The sequence below is a fragment of the Heterodontus francisci genome, chromosome 4, assembly GCF_036365525.1.
Source record: "Heterodontus francisci isolate sHetFra1 chromosome 4, sHetFra1.hap1, whole genome shotgun sequence".
NCBI lineage: Eukaryota > Metazoa > Chordata > Chondrichthyes > Heterodontiformes > Heterodontidae > Heterodontus > Heterodontus francisci.
Genome location: NC_090374.1, coordinates 75398803 through 75411266, shown reverse-complemented (window position 1 = coordinate 75411266; position 12464 = coordinate 75398803). Strand labels below are relative to the sequence as shown.

The window sequence follows — 12464 nt, the reverse complement described above, 5'->3', positions numbered from 1 at the left end:
GTTGATGTGGTGTGGACTTTCAAAAATAATTTGATAAAGTACCATGTGGTTAGCAAAATTGAAGGCCATGGGATAACAGGGGCAGTCGCAGTATGGATACAAAATTCACAAAGGGATAAAAAACAGAGTTGTGGTGAACGGCTGTCTTTCAGATGGGAGGGAGATATACATTGGTGATCTCCAGAGTTCAGTACTAGGACCACTGCTGCTTTTGATATACATTAATGAGTTGGGCTTGGGGGTATTAGGCACAATTTTGAAATTTGCAGATGCCACAAAGCTTGGAAGTGCAGTAAACAGTAAAAAGTATAGTAATAGATTTCAAGAGCACACAAGACAGGCTGGTGGATTGGACAGACACATGGTAGATGAAATTCAATGAAGGAAAGTCTGAGGGGATACATTTTCGTAGGAAGAATGAAGGTATTACAAGCTAAATGGTGCAATTTTAAGGTGGCTGCAAGAAGAGAGTAATATGAGAGCGTTGGTGCACATATCTTTTAAAAGGTGGCAGGACAGATTAACAAAGCAGTTAATAAAACATTTTGGGGCTGAATTTTGTCGGTTACCTAGAAGTCCCTCCACTGGGGCCGAAAGTTGCAGGCAACCTTGCTTTGGCTAGCGAAGGGGCCTGGGGCGGCATATTGCCAGTGGTGGCCAATTAAGAGGCCACCACTGGGGCTGCTGTCCAATTAAGGACAGCGGTACACCCCAATAGCTACCAGCTCAGAGTGCCAGCAACTCTGCAGTGCCACCACTAGCGGTGGCCACTGCTGTGGCTGCAACATCAGGGAGAGAGTAGCTCAATGGACGGATAAGTGTGTTTGGGGGAAGCTGGGGACTAATGGCTGGGGGATGGGGTAGTCGTTGAGCACCAGTGGCGCTGCTGCCGCGAGGGCAGCCATTACCACTGGGGACCCCTCCAAGGGCCATGGAATGCCCATGAAGGAGCAACACCCACCCCCGCCCCGGGAGCCCACTGGGAGGCCGCCAACGGCAGCGGACCCTCCCGATGTGGGCAAAACGCACATGGAAGCGGGAGGTAGTCCTTAATTGGCCACGATAAGTGGCACAATTGGCCACCATGCAGGCAGTTCAGCCACCAATATGGCACAGCAGCGGGAAGACGCTAGGCTCCCCTCCTGACACTTTCCCCCGCCATTTTGTCAGCCCTCCCACTTCCCAGGTCTCCAATGGGCTGGGAAATTTCTGCCCATGGGCATTATAAATGGAGGCATAGAGTATAAATGTCAGGAAGTTATGCTAAACCTGTATAAAGCACTAGTTCAGCCCCAGCTGAAGTATGTGTCCAATTCTATGAAGGCTTTGAAGGGGGCACAGAAGAGTTTTACTAGAATGTTTCCAGGGTTCTAGGGGTTACATTTACATGTATACACTGGAGAAGCTAGGGTTGTTGTCCTTAGAGCAAAGAAGTGTGAGACTAACTGGATTGTTCTTCCAAAGAGCCGGTGAAGACTCAACGGACAAAAATGCCCTTTTCTCTGTTTTACTAGTCCACGATTCTACTTTTTCTAGCCTTTCAATTCAACTGACCTGAAATACAAATTTTTTGAGTTGTAAATTCCCACTTTGTTGTATTAGTTACATTGCTTAGTTCAAATTGCTGGATAATTCAAATTTTCTAGTGTAAAATAACTGAAACGTCAGAGTAGGTTGATTTTTCGCATATAAACAATCAAGGACACTCATTTATGATTTTCATAGTAAAATAGGCAGTAAAATGAAATATAATCCCAAAATGTCAATAAAATCATGTAATGTATCTTTCTCCATCATTTTTATAGTTATGAAATAGTGCAACCTCCACCTCACCGTGACCAATAACATGGGAGAACTGAGTAATGAGCAAACTTTGACAAGAAGAATTGCTGCTACAGTTTACTTCTGATTATTCAGTTTTTTTTGTGCAAAAAACAGAATCATCCAAAATTAAACATAGATAATACAAAGTTGGAACTTAGGGCGGAACCTGATCAGCAGCGTGGAGGCTGCTTTGGAGGTGGGGAGGGAAGCTTTAGAAAATCTCGTGCGGGGCAGCTCCCCAATGCATTGCCGCCTCAGAGTGATCTAGCAGGGACTGGGGAAGAAAGAGAGACTGGCATCAGATACCCACAGCAGCAATTAGATGCCCACTTAGGGACAAGTTGGTGACACACCGGGATCTTAATGGTGGAAGACGGGCACCCCCCCGCTGAGGTCAAAGCCTGGCAGGTGATTGGAGATCACCTCCCGGCAGCAGGCCAGGTGGCCAGAAAGGCCTCCTCTAATTCACGTGCCCCATCCCCACCCCCTCCCCAGAGGGCCACAGTTGTGGCTGTGTCCATCGGTGGAGAGATTTCACTGCCAGACAATTATAAGCTTTTTTTGCAGTCTTCAGAAGGTGCCTCCATCTTGAGATACCCTCGCAGTCTTCCATCTGCAGTGGTAGTGCCCACCTTTCCTGTATGGGCTACCAGCTAACCACAACCTTGGGCACTTCACTGGCCCTCCCACCATCTTTAATTGGACTGGGCTCCTGGAGGCAGCCTCTTAATTGGCCGTCTCCAGTAAGATCATGAAAGTGAGCAGACCTAAAAAAACAATGGGGATCGAGACCTGAAATGGTCCCGATTGCTGATGAAGAACTATGGCAGCAAGATTCTGTTCTTAATGTGTAAAAAACAAATTGACACCCAAAGACTATAACTGAATTAAGCGTAGACTAAACTTGTTGGTTATGATTGCCCACTTCAGTTCTGGATATAATCTATGTCATTGTGAGAAGCACCAAGTGGACACCAAACACATTGCCAAAGGGAGAGAAAAATGAAAGGGAAGGGCAAACACAGATTGCTCGCATTCATTTTCACAGATAATGATACAGTCTGTGCAGGCACTACATAAGCGTCAGGCAATAACTCAAGAATGAATTAAAAAAGACAGGTTTAGAGTGACAAGTTGCTCCACAAACTCTTGACTGTGTATGATCAGCAAGACCCAACTGTGGAAGCTGAAAAAAAAAACATTCAAAAATGTGGCCAACAACCAAGATTCTCTTTTTTTGCCTCCCAACTACATTATTAATTTAATTTTGTACAACATTTATGAAGGGAAGATGTGAGAAATGATTAAAGATGTTATAGCAGGGCACTTAGAAAAATTCAAGGCAATCAGACAGAATCAACACAGTTTTGTGAAAGGGAAATCATGTTTAACCAATTTATTGGAGTTCTTTGAGGAAATAACATGTGCTGTGGATAAAGAGGAACCAATGGATGTACTGTACTTAGATTTCCAGAAGGCATTTGATAAGGTGCCACAAAGGTTATTGCAGAAAATAAAAGCTCATGGTGTATGGGGTAACATATTGGCATGGATAGGCTAGGAGACTGACTAGCTAACAGGAATCAGAGAGCAGGCATAAATGGGTCATTTTCTGGTTGGCAAGATGTAATGAGTGGTGTGCCACAGGGATCTGTGCTGGGGCCTCAACTTTTTACAACTTATAAAAATGACTCAGATGAAGGGACTGAAGATATGGTTGCTAAATTTGCTGATGACACAAAGATAGGTAGGAAGGTAGGTTCTGAAGAGGACATAAGGAAGCTACAAAGGGATATAGATAGGTTAAGTGAGTAGGCAAAGATATGGCAAATGCAGTATAATGTGGGGAAGTGGGAAATTGTCCATTTTGGCACTATCTAAATAGTGAGAGATTTCAGAGCTCTGAGATGCAGAGGGATCTGGGTGTCCTAGTGCATGAATTGCAAAAGGTTAGTAAACAGGTTCAGCAAGTAATTAGGAAAGCTAATAGAATGTTATTGTTTATTGCAAGGGGAATTGAGTACAAAAGTGGGGAGGTTAATGTTAAACAGGCAGATGTCCAGTCACCAAAAGGAGCAAGCCGATGACAGTCTCTGATCCACAACTGTTTTATTGACAATTCATAGTTCAGTCCAAACATCAGTTTCCATTCTTTCCTGCTGGACTAACTCTCTGTCCAGAGGCAACTCCCCAACTGCTAGTCCCCAACTTAAATACAAAACCATAATGAACATCAGCTGCTCTCTATTAGCACAGAAATAGGAGTTCTGTTTAATTAAAGGGATCAGCATTTTCAATATTGTCAAGTTATGCTTCAGTTATACAGGGCATTGGTGAGACCAGAATTGGTCTCCTTATTTAAGGATGGATATAAATGCGTTGGAAGCAGTTCCGAGAAGATTTCCTAGACTAATACCTGGAATGGGCAGGTTGTCTTATGAGGAAAGGTTGGACAGGCTAGGCTTGTATCGGCTGGAGTTTAGAAGAATAAGAGGCGACTTTTTTTTAAATCTTTTCATGGGACGTGGGCATCGCTGATAAGGTCAGCATTTGTTGCTCATCCCTAAATGCCCTCAGTAACTGAGTGACTTGCTAGGCCATTTCAGAGGGCAGCTAAGAATCAACCGCATTGCTGTAGGTCTGGAGTCACATAAAGGCTAGACCAGGTAAGGACGGCAGATTTCCTTCCCTAGAGGACATTAGTGAACCAGATGAGTTTTTACGACAATCAATGATCGTAATGGTGCCATTACTGAGACTAGCTTTCAATTCCAGATTTTACTAATTAATTGCATTTATTAATTAAATTTAAATTCCACCAGCTGCCATGGTGGGACTTGAACCTGTATGCTCAGAGGATTAGCCTAGACATCCAGATTGCGAGTTCAGTGACATTACCACTATGCCACTATCTCCCCCTTGATTAAAACATATAAGATCCTGAGGGATCTTGACAGGGTGGATGTGGAAAGGATGTTTCCTCTTGTGGGAGAATCTAGAACTAGGTGTCGCCCATTTCAGACAGAGATGAAGAGAAATTTTTTCTCTGAAGGTCGTGAATGCAAGAGTCTTTGATAGATTCCTGATAAGCAAGGGGGTGACAGGTTATCGGGGGTAGGTGGGAATGTGGAGCAATCAGTTCAGTCAGGAACTTATTGAATGATGGAGCAAGCTCGAGGGGCCGAGTGGCCTACTCCTGCTCCTAATTCGTATGCAAGTTGCTTTGAATTAGAACACTTATTTCAAGTGAGAAATCAAACATAGATCAATAAGAAACAAACAGAGATGCAATGTTTTAGCCAACTACTCTGAAGAACCAATTTCATAAATGAAATGTAATGATTCAAAGACAAAAAGGAGATTAACTAAATTAAGCTAATTGTTGTATTTTTGGGGGTAACTAATACTATCAGTTTCTGCTTGTAATGAAATCTTCTGCAAAGCTCCCGTTACTGGACTGTTCAACAAACATCAAAGCATAAAAGCCAGAAGGTTACCTGTAAAGTTGCATCAGTCCAGATCGGAGGACATTAATTAATTATCACGGTAGTAGAGGAGTCATGATAATACAGAGTAACACCTCCTACATTATATAACCATTCCACTATATTTACTCACATGTAAAACACCACAAGGTATAAATTACTGAACTACTAGGCTGTGTTTTAAATTGTAATAAATCTATATAATCTTCAATCACTATTACCTCCTCCTCTGCTGCTACATTAGCACCATGCTCTTCTTTAATGGAGACAGATGCAAAGCATTCATTTAGTACCTCAGCCTTTGCCCCCTGGGGGCAAAGGCTGAGGTACTAAATGAGTGCTTTGCATCTGTCTCCATTAAAGGACATGATGCCAATGTAGCAGAAAATGAGGAGGTAATAGTGATATTGGATAGGATTTGTTATGATTGAAGATGATCTTTTTGGTTCATAATCAGTCCCACCCTGCCTTTGACTACCCTCTGTTACGACCAAGGTGGGAGAAATGTACTGTTAATTCAGTCCCACTACTCCATAGGTCATAGCATACCAATAAAAAGTTTCCCACCCAACGACAAATAGCCAAATTTAGACACTTTGTCCCCCAGAATAAAGCACACCAAACCAGATTTCTTTTAAACAACATTAACTATTTATTAGAAAAGAAATGTCTCAACTACTAATGAGAAAAATCTATATATACACATACATTAAAAAAAAGTGGTTGACTGGGGGAAAAAGGATTTTGGTTTCTAGCCATTTCTTAGGAATGAAAGGAATAATAAACATAAACTCAGTTTGTCACGTTCTGGTAGGATGTTTTCGGTATGGTGAGGTGTCCCAGAGTCAAATAGTCAGATAGTCAGATGCCACTCAAAGTCTCTCCAGGCGAGGTTGATGAACAGTCTTTGATGGGTAGGTGTTCAAGGCAATTCAACTGCAGCAGGCGTTACACCGGTCTTTCAGCAGGTGTGCAGCAACCAGTCTGCCCAGGACTCAGCAGCAGCGCAGCAGTAGAAGCTTTGTTCAGGTCCCAGGATTTCCCAAAATACAGGAAGCAACAGGACCCACACTGGATGCAGGAATTCTTTAGAGACAGGAGGCAGTAGGAATCTGCCATCTTTCAAATCCAGGATTTCTTTTCAAGAGGCGCAAGTCTGCTTTACAGAGAGAGGTCTTTTTCTCCAGTCTCCAGGCAGGTCATGTCTAAGTTTCAAATGCCTGCTCTTTGTCCAACTCACTGGTTTTTATAAGTCCAAAGTGAAAGCAAAAAGCCTTCCTGAGCCAATCACATGTCCAGACAGAGAGTCTCCACCGTCATTCAAAGTGTTGCTTTGAGGAGGTCAAAACCCTTTGCTGTTTCGTTGAAACTGCTTGCTTCTCCTATTCTTGCATACAAAGTCAACATCCAAAAATTCCAGCCATTTGCAGGAGTCCAGGTCCACTGAAAAATCCTTTTTTTTCAGTTTTTAAAAACACACAGAAGTCTAAAGATTTTAGTACAAAAATAAAACCTCTTATAACACCTTTTACCAATGATGTGTTTAGAAAAGACTTCGGAGTACCCTTTTATGTTAGCTGCTGTTCTATTCTCATACACTTTTTGTCCCTTATTCTCTTCTTCAGATGATCGCTGAATTTTCTATACTCCGCTTGGTTCTCTACAGTATTTTGAACCTTAAAATTTATAATAAGCCTTTTTTTTCTGCCTTGTTTTAATCTCTGTATCTTATGTCATTCCAAGGAGCTTTAGCTTTGGATGCCCTTCTTTTCCGCCTTGTGGGAATCTGTCTATTCTGGATCCAAACCACTGTTCAATTACTTGCCTACCAATTTTTGATTTGAATCCAGATCCCTTTTGAACGCTCAGAGTTGAAAATTTTTCCATTCCCCTTCATACTCATTCCCACTCTTATACCATCTTATACCCCAGCCTTCCCTGACATTGTTTATCCAGTCACCTTGATACCATGATCCTCCAATTAAGTATTTTTACACTTGGCTGTTCCTGGCCCTTTTCCATAACTGTTCTAAGCCTGATGATAATATGGTCACAGCTCCGGAAATATTCCACCACTGAAACATGCTCCACCTGCCCACTTCATTCCTAGAACTAGGTCCAGCACTTGTTGGACTCTAAATACACTGATCAAAGAAATTCCTTGTACACATTGTTATGATCGGGTGAGAAAGAGGTCTATGGTTCCCTTTCATCCTTCACTTGGTCTTACCGTAACAGGGTTTTTTAAAAAAAAAACACACTGTATTTAGCTCCCATTTGGTGGATACTTGTTCACCGCTTTCCAATTATAAGGCAAAGAAACAAGCACAAACAGGCTTTCTTAGGTTTAAAGAAGAAAAGGTGAAATTTTATTAAACTTAGACTCAATAATTCGGTTGATGCCTGTGGATACATGACGCGCCCATGCTAGCATGCATACGCGATACACATGCAAATAGAGACAGAAAAGAGAAGAAATAAAATGGAAAGGTTTTAGGCAATATCTGAAGAGTTTTTGTTACAGGTCTTCGAGCTCACTGGAGAGTCCTTGTTTGTAGGTAGATTTTGCTTTTCGTTGGGACCCAATAGTCTTCTTAAACCTTGTTCACTGCAGGAGACTTTTCTCTCTTGAGGTTCAAGTGGCTTAGTCGTTTTTTGGAATTCTGTGAGAAAGAGATCGGAGCAGACAGGCAGACAGGAGAGGAGGTCTGCTTCAGTCCAGGAGCATTCTGCTTTCTGCAGGCTCTCAATTCAAAACTGCACAACTCAGGAAAAAAAACCCAGACTGCCAAGCAGGTTAGTCATGTGACTACATCTGTTTGTGAATTATATTGGAGCAGTGGATAGCTCCTGTGTTCCCAAACAATGTCTGTTAATATGAAAAAAATGTCTTTCTAGCCAGGGGCCTGGCAACCCCTTGTCACAGCCTTTCTCTTCTTCCCAGCAATAATTTGAAATTTAATGTCCATGTGGCAAAATTAATGTGCCTCATTCTTGGCAGGTGGGGGCCTGCATGACAACATTTTAGAAATTCCTCTCCCTCTTTACATTGTTACCATCCCAGTCTATATTAGGATAATTAAAGTTCCCCATTATCTCAATTCTTATCACTACATCTTAATTTTAATTTGCTTTCAAACAACAAAGTGATATCACTGAGCCATGGCCTGTACCCAAATATACAGTATAAACTGTCCAAAGAATAAACAATGGTCAGACTGTTAACTCCCACTATACTGAAAATCTAGAACCTTCATATTAGCCAGCAAAAATAGTGACATAACCATATACAGCACATTGGATACCATACAGTGCAAGATAACAAATTTTGTAAGCAAAAATTTCAGACTTTCTAACATGACTGAAATGTGCAATATTAAATTAGTATCATAAAAAATTTGTAGATACTCATTCTGAAAACATGAAATTTATACATAGAATTATTGTCATTTGACTGCATTATAGAAGAGTTTAGAATCCATAGTTATTTTAACCAGACTTACCAAACAGCTGGGAAGGTACAGTAATTCCATCTGCGTAGGCTACATACTTCCATCTGCCAGTTCTAATCATATAGGTGGAGGCATTTACATTGCAGCCATGAAACTCACTGAAAACCCAGTCAGGTCGTGGATTTTTTATCGAAGTTTCCTCTCCAAATCCTCTCAACAATGGGAGCAGCGAATAACCACTTAGGTTTCCAGGAAGAGGGATTCCAGCAATATCTAAATGGAAAACGAAACCACTGCTATATATGAATTTGAAAAAGTGATTGTCATGGCATAATTCTGTGCATAAAGAGTTATTTGTATTTAAATTATCAGTTAATCGAAATCCATTCAACATTTGGACGAAAAGAACACTGCTGCTACAGTTTCAGCTCAGTGACAATAAATTAGTAAAGGGATCAATTTGCTTGCTGAAAGCCTGCTACAAACTGATAATAGGTATTTTAACAGTGTATAACCTTTACTTTCTATTTTGTTATTCAAACACTCTGTACCGCTTGACAAATAATGGCATTCTGCTGCTCTCAACCTTAGCTGCTTGTAATCAAGAAAATTCCACCATCTCCAGGAGCCTCTCCCCTTTAACTAAGGAGCACAAAACAAACAACACTATTTTTTCTAGTTAGGGAAGAATTATTGGCCTCAAGAAGGGGGAAATTAAAAAAATGTTGGGACCTTGTGTCAGCATCAGGCACTGCATACAGTGTTGAGCTCTTTCTACTCTACTCAAATGTTTCTAGGTGTTATCTCTTTGGGCATTTAATGGAAGAATTGCTCATGCATATGTGCCAAACTTGAAAAGCAGTGAAAAGCTAATCAAAGCTTCAAAAATAGTTACAGGCCCTAAAAAAACAGTGACACCCTTAACAGCTGTGACAAATATTTACTTGGGTTTTGTAACTTAAGCTGTAGGTATATAAAACGTTCCTTCACTTGTATTGGAGAAAATAAAACACAAAATACATGTAAATCTAAAGATGAAATTCTAGTACAAAATTGGTGGTACATTTCTGGAAATGTGGGGGGTGGGGCAGTGGAGTCAGGTCAGGGGAGTTGTCGCAGAAATGCTGGCTTCAGGTGGGCAGTGGAGCTACTCTACCAACTTCATGTCCGTTTCAGGCAGAAATTAAAAATTGGGCCCAAGGTGTCAAGCCAGCACAGTAACTATTGGCTATACAGTTACCATATTTTTCAAACCCTAATTCTGAGTCAGAATAAGCAAAACAGCATGATCAGAAGGAATAAAATGCCATTTCATGAGCTTCTAATCTAATTAAGTTTCAAAATGTGTACATGGAAAACAGAAGCACAAAATCTCATTAATAGTCAGGTTTATTACTGTTCCTATGATGAGTAAATTCCGATCAAATACCAAAACTTTTATATATCTAGTATCACTACATCCTTGATTGCTAATTGAATGCCAAATTATGGGTAGTGTCCAGCAATTGGAGGTGGTTTGAGACTACCCACATTCGTTTAAGGTCCCTTGAGGATTCCTTCAAGAAAACTTTCATCCTCTCAATTTAGAGTGACTTAAAACACAGATTTCAGAAGTGAAAGCTATGGGCATAATTGAAATTACCAAACAAGGAGCAGAAAAAATTATATATAAACGATTACATTCTTATTGATCTCAGACACTTAAATGCTTTACTCACTGAGAAGAGTTGGATAAATGTCCACAAGAGATACCAAATTTGAAATCTGTCGCCCTCTTGAGATACCTGGTCCAACCATCAGTAAAGGAACATGAGAACTTCCCTCATACATACTCATTTTATAGAACTGACGATGCTCCATTGCCAGTTCACCATGATCAGAAGTAAAAATGACGTAAGTATTGTTTTGGAACCCAGCGTCATGAAGAGCTGTTAAAATCTCACCTGTGTAAACAGAAACAATGATTTAAATGTATAGTTTTAACAGTGGCAAGCCAATCAGCTGGAAAATTAATTATATCCAACGCAAAAAGTGAAAAGCTTTAATTTTACATGACTAAAAGTCTTACACTTTCTAGAGCTGTTTTTGCTGTCTCTTGCTTGGGCATTTGAAGTATACTCTGCCTACAATAACTTGAACCAGGGGTGTATTACAATACTCACTGGTGCAGGCGTATCTTCTGGAAGTGTCTAGCTAGGGGTGCCCCTCCTGCCTCATTCCAATGGCTATATCTTTGTCAAGGCTTACTGTAGGTACAGGTACAGACACAGCTAAGGCTATGGGCCCCGACAACATCCCAACTGTAGAACTGAAGACTTGTGCTCTAGAACTAGCCGTGTTCCTTACCAAGCTGTTCCAGTGCAGTCACAAGACTGGCATCTACCTGACAATGTGGAAAATTGTCCAGGTTATCTCCTGTCCAGAAACAAACAGGACATCGTCAAGGCCTGCCAGTTCGAAGAACTCCCTTTTTCCAAGGAAACAATGAATCTTTTCACAGCAAATTCGCATGGTGTTAAAACTATAAAAGTCTTCAAGGTTACCGCTCTCACCATGAAAACCATCAAATAAAATAACTTTTATATCCAATTCAGCCAATTACTGCCCCAGTCTATTCTCAATCATCAGCAAAATGATGGAAGATAGTGGTGACAGTGCTATTAAGTGGCACTCGCACAGCAGCAACTTGCTATTGATACTCAATTTGGGTCACGACAGGACCACTTGGCTCCAGACCTCATTACAGCCTTGGCCCAAACATGGACAGAAGACCTGAATTCCAAAGGTTAGGTGAGAGTGACTGACCTAGACATCAACGCAGCATTTAAGAAAATGTGGTATCAAGGATCCCTAGCAAAATTGAAGTTAATGGGAATCAGAAGAAAAACTCTCCCTGGTTAAAATCGTACCTAGCACAAAGGAAGATGGTTGCGGTTGTTGGAGGACAATCATCTCAGCCCAAGGACATCGCTGCAGGAGTTCCTCAGGGTAGTGTCCTAGGCCCAACCATCTTCAGCTGCTTCATCAATGACCTTCCCTCCATCATAAGATCAGAAGTGAGGATGTTCACTGATCATTGCACAGTATTCAATACCAGCCCCAACTCCTCAGATACTGACCCAGTCCGTGTCTGCATGCAGCAAGACCTGGACAGCATTCAGGCTTGGGCTGATAAGGTCTTGCTGAATCTCCCAGTCAACAGCTGGGGATTACCACTGACCTGAAATTTAACTGGACCAGCCATAGAAATACTGTGGCTACAAGAGCAAATCAGAGGCTGGGAATCCTGAGGTGAGTAACTCACCGCTTGCCTCCCCAATGTCTGTCCACCATCTACAAGGCACAAGTCAGGAGTGTGATGGAATGCTCTCCACTTGCCTGGATGAGTGCAGCTCCAGCAACACAAGAGGCTCGACACCATCCCAGGAAAAGCAGCAGCTTGATTGACACCCCATCCACCAACTTAAAGATTTACTCCCTACACCACTGGCGCACAGTGGCAGAAGTGTGTATCATTTACAAGATGCACGGCAGTAACTTGGCAAGGCTCCTTCAACAGCACCTGCCAACCTGTGACCTCTACCACATGGAAGGACAAGGGCAGCAGACACGAGATCACCACATGCAAATTCCCTTCTATGTCTCACACCACCCTGACTTGGAACTACATAGTCATTCTTTCACAGTCTTTGGGTCAAAAATC

At 41.7% G+C, this 12464-nt stretch overlaps 1 protein-coding gene across 4 annotated transcripts in view; it reads right to left on the bottom strand.

Moving 5' to 3' along the window:
- The window catches only part of arsk (arylsulfatase family, member K), a 234335-nt gene that overhangs the window by 175318 nt on the left and 46553 nt on the right, over positions 1-12464 (bottom strand). For all 4 annotated transcript variants that reach the window (XM_068029725.1, XM_068029723.1, XM_068029724.1 and 1 more), the window contains exons 6-7: positions 10480-10704; positions 8813-9034 (exon numbers count right to left, since the gene is read on the bottom strand). In XM_068029725.1, coding sequence (XP_067885826.1) covers positions 8813-9034; positions 10480-10704 — 447 coding nt within the window. The remainder of the gene's footprint in view (positions 1-8812; positions 9035-10479; positions 10705-12464) is intronic.